The 19,562-nt window shown below is 36.7% G+C and overlaps 4 protein-coding genes across 8 annotated transcripts in view; 3 read left to right on the top strand and 1 right to left on the bottom strand.

Moving 5' to 3' along the window:
• Positions 1-12: 12 nt before the first annotated feature.
• Positions 13-1,045, top strand: LOC113772551. The gene is made up of 4 exons (XM_027317175.1): positions 13-60; positions 153-444; positions 525-649; positions 756-1,045. Exons 2-4 carry the CDS (start codon positions 423-425, stop codon positions 1,029-1,031), a joined length of 423 nt encoding a protein of 140 aa, XP_027172976.1. The 5' UTR covers positions 13-60; positions 153-422; the 3' UTR covers positions 1,032-1,045.
• Positions 1,046-6,156: 5,111 nt separating this feature from the next.
• On the bottom strand, positions 6,157-10,192 carry LOC113770621 (ribokinase-like). 5 transcript variants are annotated; one of them, XR_003468414.1, is made up of 6 exons: positions 9,488-10,192; positions 8,387-8,572; positions 7,874-8,069; positions 7,671-7,797; positions 6,637-6,704; positions 6,157-6,508 (listed from the first exon to the last, which is right to left on the bottom strand). XR_003468414.1 is itself a non-coding variant. In XM_027315137.1 (5 exons), exons 1-4 carry the CDS (start codon positions 10,148-10,150, stop codon positions 7,706-7,708), a joined length of 1,137 nt encoding a protein of 378 aa, XP_027170938.1. In that variant the 5' UTR covers positions 10,151-10,192; the 3' UTR covers positions 6,157-6,508; positions 7,671-7,705. The 5 variants fall into 5 exon arrangements, 2 of the variants coding, with proteins under 2 accessions (XP_027170938.1, XP_027170936.1); XR_003468413.1 differs by having other exon boundaries at positions 6,613-6,704; positions 7,675-7,797; XR_003468412.1 differs by having other exon boundaries at positions 7,675-7,797.
• A 1,802-nt stretch (positions 10,193-11,994) lies between these two features.
• On the top strand, positions 11,995-15,210 carry LOC113771889 (protein FAR1-RELATED SEQUENCE 5-like). Its single transcript, XM_027316437.1, has 6 exons — positions 11,995-14,112; positions 14,236-14,316; positions 14,484-14,555; positions 14,721-14,828; positions 14,942-15,010; positions 15,139-15,210. The coding sequence occupies exons 1-6, from the start codon at positions 11,995-11,997 to the stop codon at positions 15,208-15,210; spliced, it is 2,520 nt and encodes an 839-aa protein (XP_027172238.1).
• Positions 15,211-16,515: 1,305 nt separating this feature from the next.
• The window catches only part of LOC113771888, a 12,710-nt gene continuing 9,663 nt past the window's right edge, over positions 16,516-19,562 (top strand). The window contains exon 1 of the mRNA XM_027316436.1: positions 16,516-16,528. Coding sequence (XP_027172237.1) covers positions 16,516-16,528 — 13 coding nt within the window. The remainder of the gene's footprint in view (positions 16,529-19,562) is intronic.

Raw genomic sequence — 19,562 nt, 5'->3', positions numbered from 1 at the left:
TCGACAAATAGCTGCTTATCAGCATGCTGTTTTCTACTCAAATGCATCCACAGAGGACAGGTTAACTTTTAGCTCGTTCACCTACATTGCAGCATTTAGAGTTAAATAGCATGGTATACTTTGACGATATTTTCCTACTTCATTTTTTGAAGGTATTACCTACTCAGTTTGAATCATTACTTCATCAACACCACTGCAATAGAATTATTTTGAGGTTTGGACTGCGGCAATGGCCTATCATAGTTACGGATCATAGATTCGCACAAGGATGGGATGTTTTTTGTGAACACAACATTGTTAAAAGGCATGACACGCTATTACTTCAACATAGCGGGAATCTAATATTTGATGTCATTCACTTTTGTGAATTGCAAAAACAAGTTCTTTTGCCTTGGACCGTTCCCCTACCAGACCTGTTGCACATGAATGCCATTGCATCAAGAGGTCAAGATACCCCTGTACCTATCTCATATCCTCATCTATATCATATATCATTTTTAATGTAACACAGTCATTAATTACAGATGATATCCACATGGCCGCTGGACAGCAGCAAGTTGCTTCCTCGCTGAGGCCAAATTTCTGTCAAGATCTATCTGATTCGGTGTGCTTTTATCAAATCTTTAACTCGGCAACTCCAAACAGTTTGGTAAGCTATTCTATGTTTACCTGCATTCTCTTTTTCATCTCAACTTTCTCGCAAGCAATTTCCTTTTGTTTCTGCATATCTTCTAATCTGCACCTCTTGATGATAGAAAATTCCGCGTTTTATTGTTCACTTCATCAATGGTATCAAGACTCCCATGTTACTTATCAACACTGGACACAGAAGTGCTCAAATTGGTGTAAAGCATAAACGCCTTCACCAAAACTGGAGAGATTTCGTTCTTCAACATCAATTGCAGCACAACGAAACTCTTGTCTTTGTTCTGGAATCTGAAAATATATTTACAGTTTTGATCTTCGATGATACCGGAGTTGAAAAAAATTTTCCTTGGTATCACACATTCAATGTTTATTCGGATGCTTAATGAGTTTAACTGAACCATGCAGTGTAATTTACCTATCGATTAAATACATTACTGGTAGTTTCCACTTCTTCTTAGCTAAACTAAGCAACCACTGCCCCACGATCCTTAATACATTACTTCTTCTTTGAATTAACTAATTTTACAAAATTAATTATTCAACTGGGCATCACTACATTCACCCACCGCGCATCGCGCGGTGATCCCCTCCTAGTACTTATAAAGGTACGGAATTTGGTCGGCTGTTTCTTTCACTCGTCTCTCTCGTCTGCACGCGCCAGCGGCTTCTCTCCTGTAATTTCACCAACATCCTAAGGGTATTTTGGACCTTCTGAATATTGTACCATTTTATACAAGTTTGTTTGGATTGGATTATTTAAAGAAAAAATTGTTTATTATTCACAAATTAAGTTTTCTAATCACCTTTTCTATTTCACTTATATTACATAAAAAAAAAGTGGTCTGATAGTAAATAATACACGAAAAAAAAATTCAAAAGACCTTCAATCCAAACAAATTAGGGATCAGGACTACTAACAAAAATAGAATAAGAACTATTACTAAAAATAGAATAAGAGGACGAAGAATTGTTTCACTTTTTGGTGGCAGAAGAAACTGATTAGTTGATGGTTTTAGTTAGGATATTAATTGATCACAGTCATAAAAGGGCTAATTTGGTTCATCGATAATATGATTGACTCCGAGTTTATCACCATGATTCCTACCCCTATTTGCTACTAATTGTTTTGTCAAGATTTTCTATTAAAAAGGTGAGAGCAAGATTCCATAAAAAACTTTTGGTAGGTGCAACCTCAAAATGAAGGACGCCTCTTATCTAATTTTTCTTTTCATGATGACTCTTCTTTTTTTTTTCTAGATCTTTTAATGAATTGAGCAGTTCGCGCGAACATGTTTGCTCGGCTCGTTCAAGTTATTAAAAAAGAAAAAAACTCGATTGTTTAATAAATGAATCAAATTTGAACACGATATTAGACTCGTTAAATAATCGAGTTGAGTACGAACCTATTCGTAAGTTATTCACATGGTTAGTTAACACATATATAATTATAAAAATAAATAAATACAAAATATAAATACATTTAATAATAAATTATATTTTACTAAAAAAGTAATTATACATAAATTAGAATTATTTATTTTTTAAACCAAGAAATACATTTAAACTTATTCTAGAATATAATTAAATCACCTCCAAACTCAAATTCGAGCTAGAACTCAAATTTGGTTCGTTCAATTTAACAAGTCAAATTCGAACTCGAACTTGAATTCGAATATTTATACAAATAAATTAATCAAATTCGAGCAATATTTATAATTCATTTAGTATTCAAGTTGAATTCTAACTCTATTCGTATAATACACGACAGATTCAACTCATTAAAAATTCTATTTCTTCCCCAAATCAAAATATCAGGCCAAAAGAAGAAAGGAGAAAACAAAATATTAATAAGCCTATTTTGGTACATATGCGGTCGAATGAAATTCTCTAGTCGAGTATCATGTTGGGCACTCAATAATCCAATGATTTGACATTTTTGCCTGCGCGATAGCCCCTCTAACTGTGATGAGTTTGTCTTATATCAAATGCTAATTCTAATTATGAATCCATGACTGGTCCGGGAAAACTATATGGGGCTATCGATTTTTTTCCGATTTGGTGTGTCGGCTCGGGTCTAAAGGGATCGGGTCGAGACATGTTCCGAGTTAAAAAAAAAATTATGAATCCATTAAAGAATAATTTTATGATTACAACATACTCTTTAATTTCTATTTTCTACAAGGCATGACCCTGTAATGTGCTACTCTATCAAATGGATTATAACACACCAGAGATCCCTATTGTGAGAGAATCTTGCATATACTAATTAAATAATTTGATGACTGATAGCTGGTAACAATCATGATTAAACAATTTTTCAATTAATTTGTTATTTAACAAAAATCTTTTAGTCATCTAATCAACAACTTTGATGACTTGTGTATTCTTGGAAGTTGGAAAATGCTGCACCAGAGTCTCACTGGATCATCTGAGTAGCATCAAAGCTCAAATGCAAGCATTGCAAGCTGCAAATACCAGTTGCACTCGAGAGAGATATTTCTTCATATTAAAAAAATTACAACCAAGAAATTTTTTTTTATCCCAACTAGATTTGTACAATGTTACTTTCAATCTTTCCTCGACGGCTCTACCACATTAAATGTTGAGGCTCATAAAAATATGTCAAAGAAAATAAGTGCCATATATCAAAAGGCAGTCCATGATAATAAATTCACTTGACGATTCGCCAAAATCAAAAAGTAGCCTCAAGTTTCTTCACATTATTGGGGTCAGCAGATGAACATGTTTGTCAATTCAACTACAGATTGGACCAAACAATGGACATTTCCACCATTGATTGGCTCAAACAGGCAAAGAAATAATCATAAACTAAAAATCATTGGACCTGTCAATTTCATCCACATAATTGGCTAAAGCCTAATGATTGAGAGGCAAAATTCTTTTTTGTTTCTCTTATCGCATCAACTAAGTATACACTCAACAATCCTAAACTTTTTTACTTATGAAATCTTGTCCTTTTCTTGATACGAGATTAATTACTATTCCCTCTATCCCATTTGAATAGTTTTAAATTTTTTTTCACACAGTTTAAAAAAAGTAGTTGATTTTGTTGGAAAACAAATTTAGATTGCTACTTTTCTAAAATACCCTTACATTAAATAAAGTTGGCTTTTCATATATATTAATATGTTTTGAAAAATCTAAATGCATTAAATGGGGCAGGTTATATTCAATACTAACAATCTATATTAAATAAGATAGTTTATAATAATAACAACTTACATTAAATAAGGGTATTTTAGAGAAATTAAAATACAACTACATTCTTCAATTGAAAAGTGAATTACAATTTGGGACAGACGAAAAAAGAAAACAGGACTATCATAATGGGACGGAGGGAGTAGTATTTAAGTGATTTGTAGACTATCATATCCAATTGGAGTCTGGATCCTGAATGCCGTTGGCGTTTGAGTAACCTTGAAAAAGAAAGAAATGGCTCGAGGCATCACCCCAGAGCTTAGTTAAATGTTTTGGGATCGCATGAGTGGTTATCAATAATATTTTTCAAATTGGTATATTCTTTTGGATTGTCCCATTAGACTAGATGCTTTTTCCTCACTTTGATTGGCATAGTGTTTATCACTGTTTCATAGGCAAATAATTTAAAATTAGTGCATGCTTACGCTTCCGTTGATTTTTTTTTTCTTTTGACCTTTGTTTGAGGCAATATTGAGTTACTATTGCAGCCCACTCAAAGCATATTCTCTAGCTTGTACCTTAGCACTTTCAATAGAGCTATGGATGACCAATAAATTTCATCCACTTGCATGAGAGAAGTTCGAGTTCGAATAGTTTTTTTTCAACGGTATTTTTAAATTTACGTACGTTATATTATTAGAAAAAGTGTTACAGTGATTATTCTAAATATTATTTCAAATATATTTCCATCAAACTTTGGTACGGGCTAACTTCCATCTCCTTCTAAATTTTTTATTTATTCAAGGGAAAAAAGAAAGAGAAAAAGAAACTAGAGGAGGCTATGGAAGCCCACCTACCCTGGAGACTGTTGAAATGGACTAAAGAAATAGACCTTACAATTAACACCAGGGGCAAGAAAGGGCCACTAAAGTGCGAAAGGGCGATCGAAAGAAGCAGGTGGATCTGTATCCTGCCTTCTGTTTCAATCAAAAGTTTCTCAAGAATTGTATTTTACCTTTTTAATTTGGAACCAGTTTTGCAGATTACGTTTATTGGAAGTGAGGATAAAATACTTCCAGACACCACCTTAATCTTAAAAAAGGTAAGGGAAGCAGCTTGGCAATGGAATTCATATCATGTCCAACATCACCAATTTTATGGTTCTGCTCAATGTTAATCCTTCTTTTTTTTATTTATTTATTAAACTCAATATTAATACTGAATCAACATGCATGCTTGACTTCTTCATTTTTTAACATTTTTCTTGGTCTCTATATGGTACGGCAACTTAGAGTTTTGAATCAATTTAACGTTAACAACACAAAATAGGGTTAGTGAATAAGTGCCCAGTGTAACCATTGAGTTTTGGCTCAGTGGCCACCAAAGAGGGTTAGTTCCTCTTTGGACTGTAGGTCGGGAGTTTGAACTCTATCTGTGATGAAAAAAATCCAAACGAGGTATAAGAGCACCCTTTAATTTAGTGAGGTCTGGGTTCCAAAAGAAGGATTAGTGCTCAGGGTAACAAGATTGGTCCCAATTGGTCTAATTCAACTCGTTTAGTTCAAACATATTTTTATTCTCCAGAAACAATTTGGCTCGGCAATGGATGAAATATGCCTTCGTTAATTTTGGCCTAATCGATGTTAGCCTCGTTAGGTGTCTTGGTGAGCTATCAACATTTTATAGACCTCAGACTTTCCCAGTATTTTGACATATAAACCGACAAAATGATTCCAACCACTATGACAACTACTGGTTTTAGCCCGTAAAATTTCCTTCATTTTTCTGTGGTCGGTTTGTTTGAGCACCATCTTTTCTAGTAGCATGAAATGGATGTGGAGTGTGAACTTGGGAATTTTGCTATTCTTCCTCAGGAAACAGAGAAAAAAATATCTGAGAATTTACAGAAAGCAGCAATGCAACCAAAAGTAAACGACGCAGGAGACATTGTTGAAAATTTTCCAAGAAAAGGTGAATGCTGCTGACCAAATAATTGCACCATAAGAAACTCATGCAGAAAATTTTACTGTACATATTTTGACGTATTCACAAAGCACTTGTCCGAGACAAAGTCGGAACGAACTTTCCGTAAAGTTATGAACAAAGTCTGCATGAAACTTTCAATAAAATCCATTGAACATGCAATGAGCTTCTGAATTACGACGACTACTGAGATTATCCAAAAAAAAAAATCTGAAAAAAGTATATAGTCCTTCGCCTTTGTTAACAACTTTTCAGAAAATTTCAGTACCAAGAGTTCTTGCCCAGTCTACAGAGCAAAGCAACATGAAACTTCAGTACTAATATGATCTTTTGAGACAAAGTTAAAAAGGAGTTAACACGTTTTGCAGCTTTCCTCCATTTCATTCAGATTTGAGAAATGGCAATTATTAACTAGCTAAGTTTAAAAAAGTATCAAGAGTCAAGACATTTGTCAAAATATCCTCACGAAAAACATTAAATATTTCGAGAATGTAAGATGAATTTGTTAGATTTCTGTTTCCATTTAAATAAGCAGTGAAAGCAGACCAGGCAAGTTCAGAGCCAGTTCTTGAATCCAGATTAGTCAGAGATAGATGTACAGATAGAGTTGAGGATTCCATAAACTCCTTGTCGTCCACGAGGAGGGATGAACTGATGAGATAGAATCCCAGATGTACTTGATGAAATTTTCTAATCATGCAAAATCCTCCAGTGAAATCTGCAAAATGTATTCACGGGAGAACCACGAATTAGAAAAGCAGGTATCAAAGTTATCAGAGGAAGTGAATAACTGTCGAAAGAAAGAAGTCGTAGGCCTTTTACATTGTCATAATCATAAATGTTAACCTTAATTCGCCATAAACAGCTTCCGAAAATGAGACGTGAAGAGTAAACTTCAACTATATATTATTCACCTGGACATGCAAGGAAATACCTCATATAGCAGGTGGAAGCTTCAAGTTTCCATAACATCAAACATAAATGCACAAAAGAACTTTCAAAGCAAGAAAATGAGGGGAAGAAACTAAGTTACAAAAATAAAAAACATGAAAAGTTTATTATGTCCACTTATAACAAAAGCATGCTGGAAAGGGATTGTGAGTTCCTGAAACTTCAATGTGGTGGTTCTTCTTTGATTACATTTCCAGTGTATTGGCTATCACCGTTAAGAATGGATTCTTATTCAGTAAGCCATCTAATTTCCCATTTGCATGCTCTCAAAGATACAATATAGAATGTTGTCCAAACAAGCACGAAACTGGAAAACCACGGACATGCTTTTAATATAACACTTTTACTTCTGTTTCCATCATTTAAACTGCTTTGGAAGATCATATGAAATATGGTATTGCTCTGAAGTAATCTTTTAACAATGCCCCTATTACCCCTAAGCCTAATATGCCAAAATGAGTCGTGTTGAATACGTCACTGAAAAACAGAAAGTAGTTAAGTATTCAGGCCTACAGTACAATATAAGCACTGCCTAGATCCCAGAAATGCTAAAACTTTTTTCTTCGTGTGATAAACAAGTAGTAGACCCATAAGAATCAGTATAAAAGCACAGAAGCCCGTTTGCCTTGGAAATATGAACTTTGAGTTTCGGATGCTTATCAACTAAACTATGCTCCTCTCTTAATGTTTGCCCATTTGTTCCCTACCTCTTCTCCTCTTATCATCCCTTCCACTCTCTTTAAACCAGCTATGTAACAGTTCAGTACTACACTACAATTTTGGAGTTACATTTTTGTCTTGGTAACTTGATTGGGGAAGGGGCATCATTCCTAATAATGGATTTTGGTGTTTGTCCAAAATTAATTCAGGAATCATAACCACCAAAGATATGAAGAAAGATGACAATACGAAATAGGCAAAACATATACCTACTTGTTATAAACAATCAAGATAAGAAACATCCTCAATTTGAGTGAAGCAGCTGCAAAACAGATTTTCTTTCAGGCATACTTGGAATGGCTCCCTTCACTTGAACACAAAGTGAAGCTGCTGCAGCTGCAAGTCATTAGGGTTTTTGTCAGACTACTAGTACTCAACTGATTCTCACATTATAAGGGAATTAGAAAACTACCAGCAAATTTTAAGCACTCTTTCTGGGATTTTCCCTCTGCAAGAGCCACGGCAAATGCAGCTGTAAAGGTATCACCAGCCCCTGTAGTATCAATAACTTTTGGAGCTGATATAATAGGCTGCCTAATTGGTTCTTCTCCTTCAGTGAAAAGAGCTGAGCCTTTAGCCCCAAGTTTCACAAGGACTTGCTTCACACCCTGAAAACAAATTTGTGGACCTATCATCTACATTAACATCATATTCAGGTTTACTGAATACATAATCATAGTGACACTAATTACAAGTTGACGCTCGCCATTTTACAGTGAAGCACCAGAAGTAGAGAGTAGTGCGAAAGTTGTTGATATTTCTCTCTTTTTACCATTTTTTACAATCCAAATTAGAATAACTTTATCCGGTCAGACTGCCACCTAACATAGTTCAATGCCTCAAAGTAGCATAATAACATCTACAATCCAAATAAAAAAACTTCAGCTTTAATGGACCAATGTCCATTAAGCATCAAACAACTAACCACATTATGGCATTTTCCCACGGCTTGCTTGATTTGTTCAAAATCTTCTGTTGGCATATTTGTCAAGCGGGCAAGTTCAGTTTCATTTGGGCTCAGAATATCAACTACAGCCACTAGCTCAGGAGGGATTGGTGACTCAACTCCTCCAGCATCTAAAATGACTGGAACACCTGCACTTTGGGCGGCCTGAAGACATGACAACGCTTGTTATAATATGGCTTCATTGTCTGGATTGAATTGGCATTAATTCAGACTAGGATAAGCCTTTTTGGGTTGGAGTTTAAGAGTTGAAAAATATACATGAATACATGTATAGCAACCTTGTAAACAGCATACATCAGCTAGCATACAGAAAGTGCACCATGAGTTCAAAAACTAATATAGGCAAGTTAAAAGATCTCTATGAGCTGTTTGAAAGACACGCTCTTTTCATCTTTCATAAAATTTTCCTTTCAGAAATTATACTTAAAAGCGACAAGTTACTTTCTGTAGGACACCTACTAGGATAGGTAAAGAAATCCCTAAACATTAGCCTAAGACCATATAAAGTCTAACTCCAATGTATCCTTAGCTGCTTCTTACAAGTTTCAAAAGAATTTTGTAATGGCAAAAGAGTTTATGAATCCAAGAAGCAACGATCTTCCGATTACCCTCATGATCCTCAAAAGCACAGGAGTTTGCAAGACAAAAGATTCCCTTTCTTCTACATGAAAACAATATGGTTCCAGAACAATGCATACAATCAACTCATACTTATCTAAATCAGACACCAATGCATTTTACACCAAAAGTTCAACTTTAACTGCAGTAAACCTGTCAAAACGAAATAAGTACTTTGAAACTATCTAACGCCAATCTTAATTACTAACTTCTGGACACCTTCTAACTGGAGGAAGCGTAAACAAGGACAAGGTTAAAGCCACAAACCAAAGCATTGTCAGCGCAAGAGTTTCAATTAATAATTCATCTCTGATCATTCCAAAAGCATCAAGAATACTTCTTTCTGAGTACGCATACTTCGCAACAGGATCAGCACATAAAGTTCTAGACTTTCTAAAAAATAATTGAATAAATAAATAAAGCAAAAGTCAAGGACCTGACCTTTGCAACTTGAATGTTAACAGAATCAGGAATTTCTCTCTGAAGCAAAAGAATCCCAGCATTCTTCGCTACCTCCAAGCTCTTATCAGAGAGAATATTAGGCCAGCAAGACATATTTGCACCACCAACAATGATAATTGAATTCTGCCCATCAGATTGCAGCATTACCACAGCATGACCAGTAGGAGCATCTGAAACTATACTCAAATAGTCAATATGCACTCCACCACCCTCAAGTGCCTGGCTAATCAATTTCCCATGAGCATCTTCACCCACTTGGCCAACAAAATAAGTTGGATATGCCAATTTCCCACCACAAACCGCCTGATTAGCCCCTTTACCGCCGGCTAGAGTTTGGCCCGTCTTGGCTGAAATTGTCTCCCCCTCTCGTGGCATCCTATCAATCTCCACATATATATCTGCATTGGCTGATCCAACCACGACTAAGGGTGGCTTGGTGTCTTTTTCGATTGGTTGGTTCGGGGCTTTTGAAGGGTTTAATGCAAAACAAGTAATTGGCCTCACTTTTCTAGACGGTGGGAGGTGACTACTAGCTCTGAACTCAATCTGGAATTTTGGGTTAAGATTTCCGTAACTTTGTTTTATGGGATTGCTGTGAGCTGTTGGGTTCAAATGATTTGATGGCGAAAGCGTTGCTGCCATGCCTCCTCTAATCTTCCCGTCTTCCCCTAATCCCTCTTGCTGAAAGCTGTGGCTTCTCTCGACTGTGATGACTCATCATTGTCTTCAGTCTTGTACTTTTGTTCGAGGCGACGTAGACTGGAAAATAATTATTTTTTTAATCAAGATAGATAGCCTATGAGTTGACGCTATCTCTGGTGCGTGAATGACAACGCTTGGATACGGGGCAGGAGCGGTCCTCAGACGACCGCTCCTGAACGGTCTCCTCACAATAAAAAACGTGAGGAGACAAATGAGCCAAGTCAGCAAGGCTGAAGCAGGGCACAAAAACGGCACCGTTCCAAATAAAAAAATGTTGACTTCCAAACGTGAGCAAACGGAGCAAACGGAAGAGAAGTAGATTTTGAAATTCAAGTTGAAATTTTGAATTAGTCGCAGAAAACAAAACTGAGGGAAGAGTCTTGGCGTGCTTCTGAAGGAGCTCTACTGTGACAGTCTGACCGACCGCTCATTGAAGGTAGAAAGCTGAAGTTCGAGTAGAATTCGACTTACTAGCTCTTTCTAGTGAAGTGAGTGTAGTCTACTCTGATGAAAATAGCAATTGACAGAAAAGTGAGTGGAAAGGCAGGCGGCAAGGAAGAAGCAAAGAGAGATGAAGCCAAAGTTTGGAGGGAAAACTGAATAGCAGAAGCAGCTGTAGTTTTCAACTGGGTATAAGAGTATTGTATCTATTTTGAATGCGCACAAGGCAGGCGGTAAGGTAGAAGCAAACAGAGAAAGGACAAAATCTCACGAAGCCAGATTTTGTCCTTCAACTTAATAGCAGATGCAGCTATGCTCTCCGACTTCGGTGAAACGTGAAGCGTATTAGCAGACCAAGGTAACATGACTAAACCATGTCAGTAACTGTGGCCAATAATTTGTCACCCTATTTTCAATTGTTAAATGAAGGATAAAATTAGAGTCACTGAAGACATAATATGAAGATGATACAAGAATAGTGAAGTTGTACTATATTAAATATATGTACCGTATCTGTGTGTGTGACCATTTAGTTTTTCAGTGATGAACTATAAAGGGATAGTAGTTTTTGGAAGACCTAGGGGTATGTATTCAAATAAACCATCGAACGGAATTAGGGAAAGATGAGAGAAACAAAGTCACATTTAACAAGTGAATGAATGTACATCTTGTTGTAAATTAGTTACATGTTATAGCCACCGTATTACAATTGATATGAATCATTGTGCATCTAGTAATTGGTCCATGCTCATGGAGTAATATTAGTTTGTCCCTCTCTTGACCGTGTAGTGTGTATAAAATAGAGGTGTAGAGTTGAATGAGGTGAAACTGAGGAAAAGACATATATGTGAATAATAAATGGGTGAACCTTGTATTGTAAGTAAATTACATGATGTAAAAAATATATTACAATGAGTAGAAAGTGATTGTTTGGCCCTCAAAATATAGAAATAGTAGAAAATGCGGAGTTGGCTTATGCGGTTGTTATTAACGAATGACATAAGGTCCAGTGAGCTAAAGAATCTAGAATCAAAATATAATCACCAGCGTGGATGTACATACAGTTAAAATAGACTTACATCGTGTGACCAATACATTACAATCCGTATAAGTTAGTGTACATGGAGTTGTATTTGTGCACAGATTGTGTTAGAGTAAAAGTAAGATGATGTGAATCATTAATCATATTGATAGCGTAATAATAGAATTTGGTATACGAGTAATGTATGATTCATAACACATTATGAATGGTAATATACATTTATGTTGTCGTTTATGTACATACAATTCATGAAGTGTTGCAAATTAGGGTGTTTGATGCATAATTGGTAGGATCAGAAGTAATGGATTGCAGCAAATTGGTAGAAGATGGGACCCCTGAGTTAGGAATGGAGTTCAACAGCGAAGAGGATGCGTACAAGTTTTACAACAAATATGCCTTTAAAATGGGTTTTAGTGTACGTAAAGACTATCTGAATAAAGACAAAGACGGCGTGACCACGTCTAGGAGATATAGTTGCTGCAAGGAAGGTGTGAAGCGCAAGTACGAAGGTGATGTGATGCCAAAGAGGACACGAGCTCCGACGAAAACAGGGTGTGGAGCTAAAATGGTTATTGTGTTGTTTAGAGGAACAATGAAGTACCGTGTGCATGATCTTGTTTTAGAGCATAACCATGAGTTGCACATTGCTCAATGTGCGCACATGATGCCATCACAAAGAAAAGTGAGCGAGACTCAAGGATTCCAAGCTGAAATAAGCGAGGACGCTGGGCTTTCATTGAAACAGAGCCATGAGCTTATGGAAAAGGAGGCAGATGGGATGGAAAATGTGGGATATACTCGGGAAGACTTGAAACGATATCTTCGTACTCGACGGGAAAGGAGTTTGAAATATGGAGAAGCAGGTAGCATGCTGAATTATTTTCAAGAGCAAACACTCGAGAATCCATCGTTTTTTCATGCCGTACAGCTGGACTGTGAAGAGCAGATAACGAATATCTTTTGGGCTGATGCAGGAATGTTAATTGACTACAAATTTTTTGGAGACGTAGTCACATTCGACACAACCTACAAAACAAATAAAGAATACCGGCCACTTGGAGTGTTTGTGGGTTTTAACCAACATAGGCAAATTGTGATATTCGATGCTGCCCTTATGTATGATGAGACTATAGATTCTTTCAAATGGGTGTTTGGTACATTTGTAGAAGCAATGTGCGGAAAGCATCCAAGTACCATACTAACCGACCAAGATCATGCCATGGCAGCCGCTCTTTCAGTTGTTATGCCTGAAATATTTCACGGTCTATGTACGTTTCACATAAGGCGTAATTTTATGAAACATCTTGGCAATCACTACAAGGAAAATAGTGATCTTCCATACATGTTTGGTGCCTGCATGTATGAGTTTGAAGAAGTGGAACAATTCAATAGGGTGTGGGAGGCGATGGTGAAGAAACACAATCTTGAAAATAATGAATGGCTCTCCGGGTTGTATAAAATTCGTGATAAATGGGCAAGGTGCATGATGAAAGAAAGATGGACCGCGGGAATGCGAAGCACCCAACTCAGCGAAAGCCTAAATGCAGCAATTAAAAATCATTTGAAACTGGATCATGACCTTGTGCAGTTCTTTAGACATTTCAATCGGGTGGTTGATGAAAAGAGACATAATGAACTGATTGCAGAATATGAAATGAGGCAAAAGCTTCCCATGGTAGGGTTAAGGCAAACACCTATGCTTGTGCATGCATCAGAGACGTATTCACCAACCGTATTTGTTGCATTCCAAAATGAATATGGCGAGTCAACAGCTATGGTTATATTGAGACAACAAGATGCAGCGATGTTTGTGGAGTTTGCGGTCATGAGGTATGATGGAGGACTTGAAAGAATAGTAGTATTCAATCGGAATGATCTAAGTGTACATTGCAGTTGCAAAAAATATGAGAATCAAGGCATTTTATGTGGGCACGCGTTGAAGGTGTTTGATACCGTGGGCATAAAAATAATTCCTCCTGAATACATTAAGAGGCGATGGACAAAAAGAGCTCGGGCTGGAGACTGTTTTGATCGGCGAGGACAGGAAGTTGTGGCTGATCCTAAAGTAATGATTTCAACTCGTTATCGGGAGCTCGCTCCAGCCATGATTAAGGTCGCAACTCGAGCAGCAATGTCGGAGGACACCAGCAAAGTAGCAATCACTGTCATATCCGATTTGTCAAAGAGAGTTGAGCTCCTCCTCTCAGAAAGCGAAGAGCAACCTTTGCAAAATCAAAAAAATCTGAATATGGAGGAACGAGATAAAATTGAAATTGTAAATGAAATGGGGGAGGCAGTAGTCGCAAGAGGCATTAAAAAACGAGGCGGTGGGAAGAAAAGTAGAGTGATGCAAAGTTGGGTCGATAAATTTGACAGAGTAAAAAGAAAATCTAGATTATCAAGAACTACACAGACTACGGTATGGATCAAATTTTGGTACTTGGGAAACATTTATGCTAAAACTAAGTTATTGTTATACTATTAACTAAAGTTTAGGTAACATTCATTATGAAATAATATTATTGCCGTGTCAATACTGTAGGTCTCAGAATCGGAGCCGACATCGGTTTCATTTGAGGAATACATGTTTATGGGATGCCGTTCATCTACTGACTCTGTTTCGGTTAGTATAAAATGGACATGACTCTTACTTTTATTTGGATGTTTCTAATAGCATAAATAGTTACATTGATGTTACATTGTGTGATAATGTTGTTACGGCCGTCATCCCTCCTGATATACGTATTTTGTTTGTCTTATACAATGATTTGGCCCATACGAAACTTGTAGACGCATTCAATGAGTCAGACAGTGAACGGTCCTCCAAATGTTGTTGCTCCCGATATCGATGAAAGTCAAACGGTATGCATACATTTAGTAGTTAAAATAAAACCTTCTTGTTCATGTAGTAGAGCTACCTTATTTTCTTTAATTGTAACGGTGGGCTCCCGAAGGCTGTCAAATCATGCAAATTATGTAGTTAACGTATGCTCGCTTTAATAACGTATTATTTTTTATTATTTCAAGATCCACCGTTTGGCTAATCAGGGGCCTCCTGCAAGTGTCCCTACAGAATGGATGCATCCCAGATTTCCTATTTTTTCCAAGCATAACTCCATCAGAGATGTCTTAATGGTCTGATATATCATTTTTGTTATAATGTCTAGTCCAATTTAACTTTATAAGTGAGCAATATAGGCACTGGTAATGATTTGTTGACAGTCGATTACTTATACTATATAATGTAGGAGGAGCGTGGGGCAATTTCAACACACTGTGATGTTGATGCATATCATGTATTTGCACCATCACCTCAGGTGATAAACTTTTATCGTTACAGCACATATTTATGTAATGTTATTAATTGGAGACTTGGACATCGTATATCATTAATCGTATGTTTTATTAATAATATTTGCTGATTTTCCATCGTTACCCATTTCAGGGAAGAAATAACACACAGGGATTGCAACTACGCGTTGACGTCGCCTCCCCCCAGAATGAGGTTGATGAATGATGTGTAACTATATATTTTCAACGAGACATTAAGTGGTTGTCCCAACCTGAGAATGTTGCATATGTACGTTACAAGCAGTTAATAAGTTGTTACAACTTATTGACGAGGTTATACAGGCACCATTGATGTTTCACTCTTTTCAAATTTAGACAAGTGGATTACAATTGTAATCGCATCTAGTGTTAGTAGTCATCAATTAAAAAATTATAAAGTTGGTAGAAAATTGAAGTAACAATTTTACAATAGAATTGAACGTGTTTTTTGTGATCGGATTTTTTTCACTAAATCGACCATAACAGTTGAATGGTTGTCGTGATATGTATATCATTCTACTACGTTCAATTGCATAGCTTAATAACATATTTATTGGCATAGATCGCACCGTCAAAGGTAGGATGTATAAGATAACACAATCTAAAGTCTAAATTGTCTTGATTTTGTTATGATGATAAATTCGAATTATTATTGGGCTATTTTTATAAAACATTATCATTTAGGCCATTTGTTTTGCATCGCTTGACGAATTTAGTGCACCATTGACATGATATATCACAGGCACATCAATTGGTATTACAAGTTTTTAGGTTAATTAAATTATGATCAAACCAGGTCACGACCACGTCTAGGTAATAGGTGCGCATAAGAAAATGATTCCTTGGAGAACTAATTTGTAACGTTAAAATGAAGTTTTACAATGCAACAAAAAGGAATAACGAACAGTACACAATGGGTTACAACCAGTTAGGGATCTGTTACTGTTACGTTACAACTAGTTACGACTGAGTAACAGGCATTATTAATATCCAAATATGGTAAGCAATTTATTTGAGTAGAGATTATAATGAGTATAGTTTTACCGCTACCCTAACAAACATTGAACTACATCCCTTGTTATCAGTTGTATCCCATACAACACCTGGGAACGCCGTCATGCATTAGACAATGGGGTATGTACCTTTGAAAGTCATCGTCGCTTGATTCAGTAAAGTCAGATAGGTCCGGGTCCGATATAAGCATGGGATCTGCTAAAATGTGTTGAACATCAAAATATTTTCCAATACCATGTATTTTTGCGGTCTGGATCTCGTGGAACCTGTGAAGCCTACGCTCCATCTGCATAACTTCTCGCTGTAGTCTATGTAATACGCTGGCATCATTGGCTTGTGGTCCTATAACAAGATCCGCTGACCTTGTTCTCGGGACGCGGATGCCATGCCAGCGACAAAATACCTCTAATTCCATTCTTCGCTCACGAACAGGCTCCCATATGGGTTCATGGTCCATAACGAAATAGCCAGACGGTAGATGATCGTTGACGGTATTTTTAAAAATGTGACCAGCTAGTCCCAGAGAGTTGTTGGTGTTAAGTGGAGCGTTCCTGAACTCGCGTTTGGTACCATATAAAACCCTCCCATCTGGTGTTTCGTACTTGCTTATGGCATTTGTTGGATCCAACGATACTTTCCGTCTTTTTTACCGAACATTTGATGGTAAACTTGTATGAGATCCTTCGTTTGTGGATTGCATGACTATACTAATACCTACTGCTTTTTGGTTGGATGTTAGAAGTATCTACTGATAAAGAATTAGGTGGGAGAAAAAAAGAGGTAGAAATTTTTAACAGAGCACCTATTTGAGACCATACATAGTAAATGGTTTCTTCTGGCAACTTGACCAACTGCTTGCTATGTCATTTCATGTTGTTCTCCATGGGATAGTACTCCTGGGTGATTAGATGAAGGCATGACAACCACCTATTAACGAGAGAATAGACTCAACGTTTAGTCAAATGTATAGTGTGTGGATGAAATAATGGTTTAATTTGATTGGGTCATAACCTGTACTCCAACAACAATTGGTTCAGGTGAATTTCCAATTATTCGTCAGTCACCTTACTTTTCAAGTGTAACAAGAAGTTGCCACTAGCATATGTACGTTACAGGACGTTAATAAGCTGTTACCGCTTATTGATGTGCTTGTACAGGCACCTTGTCATTTACCTATATGTTAAAATTTAGACAATTTGTTTACAATTATATTAACGATAAGTATTACAGATAGTATTACAGGCACTTCAATAGGTATTACTCTTTCAGTACAGAAATGAACTTACAATTTGCGGCTTGGTTTGGTTCCACATGACCACATAATAAGTAACAGTTTCGCAGAAGAACATGATACTTCATTGGGACAAGTAATTTGAAAGTAGGGTAACTAATATTTAAAATGCAACAAATTTTGATTACTCTATGTACATGTTGAGTTACAACCAGTTATGTATTTGTTACAATTCATTACAACTAATGAATTTGCAATCGGCAGTTTTTCGTCTTATCTAGTTAAAACTACTGATATTACAACTAGAAATTCCCTGATATTACAACTAGTGATACTACAACTAGTTAATATCTGATGAACTTTTCCTCTTCTCTCGTTTGTGCAATTGCACTTGGCACAAACAAAAAGTCCTCCCCTCTAACACATAAAATTTCTTAGACACTTTAGTAAGTGTCTATTGAGAATATAGAGATGGTCGATTCGAACCCCAAAATAATTGATGTAGCGAGGCCTTCTCGAACATCTCATTAAATTAGCGAGATCTTCTCGAACATCATGCAACCTACTGGCTGCTATTTGGCACCCAAGAACTTGATTTCTGTGTGAACCCTCTATTGATGACACTGCAATTGAGGTTAAAGGAGGGTTGGAAAATACTAATAATAAATTTCATGCACGGGTTTATTGCCACCCTTCAGTAGAAAGAAATGGGAAGTGTGAAGTTATTGAAAATGGAAAATGTTTGTGTAGTAATGAAAGGTGGACAGGAAAATTTTTGTTGTTGAGGGATATACTTCTGCAACCGCCCCCTTTTATACTCCGCAGGACCCTCACAATGTGGTAAAATATCACTGGACAACGCATTCCAGGCCAAACAATTTTGTCGTTGCAGTTGAAGCTGTAGAGTTCGATGCATGCCATTGAATTGTAGTGGTTCTCTGTTCACACAATAAAACAAATTTTGCAGCTTTTGTCATGAAATGACATGTACACCAATATTAAGGGTCATGTGGATAAACAGTTACACATCAGTGACCTGTACGTTTCACTATGTACGGATTGCGTTACAACCAGTTAGCTGTGTGTTACAATTTATTATAACTAATGAATTTGCAATCAGCAGCTTTTCGTTTGCTCTATTTAAAACTGAATAATATTCCAACTAAATATTCCCCGATATTACAACTAGTGATAATACAACTAGTTAATATTCGATGAACCTTTTCTCTTCTCTTGTTTGTGCTATTGCCCTTGGTAGAAACGATAATTCCTCCCACTGACACATTAAATTTCTTAGACACTTTATTAAGTATCTATTGAGAATAGTTACGATGATCGTTTCGAACCCCAAAACATTGCGTAGCGAGACTTTCTCGAACATCTCATTAAAATAGTGAGATCTTCACGAACGCATATGAGGGCAACTAGTACATCACGGGAGAAGAGACTGTAGACCCACATGCAGTGCCTGAACCATGTCGGATAAGTTTTGTTACGTTTCCAGGCCAGATTTGTTGTACCGACAGTGAATATACGTGTTACGTGCTGTTGCCAATCGTTTACAGACTTCAACACATGTTTGCAGCTTTTATCATGTTTTGGTCCTGTCCACCAACTTTTAAGAGTCACGTGGATACAGAGTTACACCTTAGATTCATGTACATTTCACTGTGTGCATGCACAGTTACACTGTCAAAGGGAGGTATGACAGCCCAAATTATGCAACAGTTTCTTGGCCAAGAGTCAGATGTGTAACACTCTATGACCTTGGTCGGTGTATGACCCAAATTTACTACCTCTATGAGCGGTTCGTACCTCCTTCTGCTCCAATGCTCTATAGGAGATTTCAAATTCGACCAGAAATTTTATGTATGTTGTAACTCAGAACGAACAAAGAGGTAAATAATAACTTACGAATTGTAACAATATATGAACAGTTTGTCAATCGTATGGACAAAATTTGTTGAACTATATTTTTAGTATCGATACATAAAATAATAAGTGTTACGTCGTGTCACTAATCAGCATCAGAAAATAAAATACCAATTGGGCAATTTTTATCATGGTAAGACCTGTATTGCAACATTAAGGGTACCGATGTGAATACTGAGTTACACATTAGTGACCTTAATTTTGACATTGTGCATACACAGTAATACGCAAAATATTGTGCACAAAATCTCACAATGAATGTCAGTTTTTTGGCCCAGAGTCAGATGTGTAAAACTGAATGGCGTTGGTCATTCAATGACCCACAATGTGATAGTACCTGAATAAGCACCTCCTTCTGCTCC

The sequence above is a fragment of the Coffea eugenioides genome, chromosome 5, assembly GCF_003713205.1.
Source record: "Coffea eugenioides isolate CCC68of chromosome 5, Ceug_1.0, whole genome shotgun sequence".
Taxonomy (NCBI): domain Eukaryota; kingdom Viridiplantae; phylum Streptophyta; class Magnoliopsida; order Gentianales; family Rubiaceae; genus Coffea; species Coffea eugenioides.
The sequence above is the reverse complement of the archived record's forward strand: the minus strand, read 5'-3'. Positions and strand labels throughout refer to the sequence as shown.

What these genes read in the sequence shown, in the direction of transcription:
- LOC113771889 (XM_027316437.1), top strand. Translation starts at nt 11,995, where the DNA reads ATGGATTGCAGCAAATTGGTAGAAGATGGGACCCCTGAGTTAGGAATG. An exon ending in CAAGAACTACACAGACTACG is followed by an intron (nt 14,113 to 14,235) that starts GTATGGATCAAA and finishes TCAATACTGTAG; the next exon opens with GTCTCAGAATCGGAGCCGAC. An exon ending in CCATCAGAGATGTCTTAATG is followed by an intron (nt 14,829 to 14,941) that starts GTCTGATATATC and finishes TATATAATGTAG; the next exon opens with GAGGAGCGTGGGGCAATTTC.
- LOC113770621 (XM_027315137.1), bottom strand. Translation starts at nt 10,150, where the DNA reads ATGGCAGCAACGCTTTCGCCATCAAATCATTTGAACCCAACAGCTCAC. An exon ending in TTAACATTCAAGTTGCAAAG is followed by an intron (nt 8,573 to 9,487) that starts GTCAGGTCCTTG and finishes TCATGTCTTCAG; the next exon opens with GCCGCCCAAAGTGCAGGTGT. An exon ending in AGAGTGCTTAAAATTTGCTG is followed by an intron (nt 7,798 to 7,873) that starts GTAGTTTTCTAA and finishes AATGACTTGCAG; the next exon opens with CTGCAGCAGCTTCACTTTGT.
- LOC113772551 (XM_027317175.1), top strand. Translation starts at nt 423, where the DNA reads ATGAATGCCATTGCATCAAGAG. An exon ending in GAATGCCATTGCATCAAGAG is followed by an intron (nt 445 to 524) that starts GTCAAGATACCC and finishes CATTAATTACAG; the next exon opens with ATGATATCCACATGGCCGCT. An exon ending in CGGCAACTCCAAACAGTTTG is followed by an intron (nt 650 to 755) that starts GTAAGCTATTCT and finishes TCTTGATGATAG; the next exon opens with AAAATTCCGCGTTTTATTGT.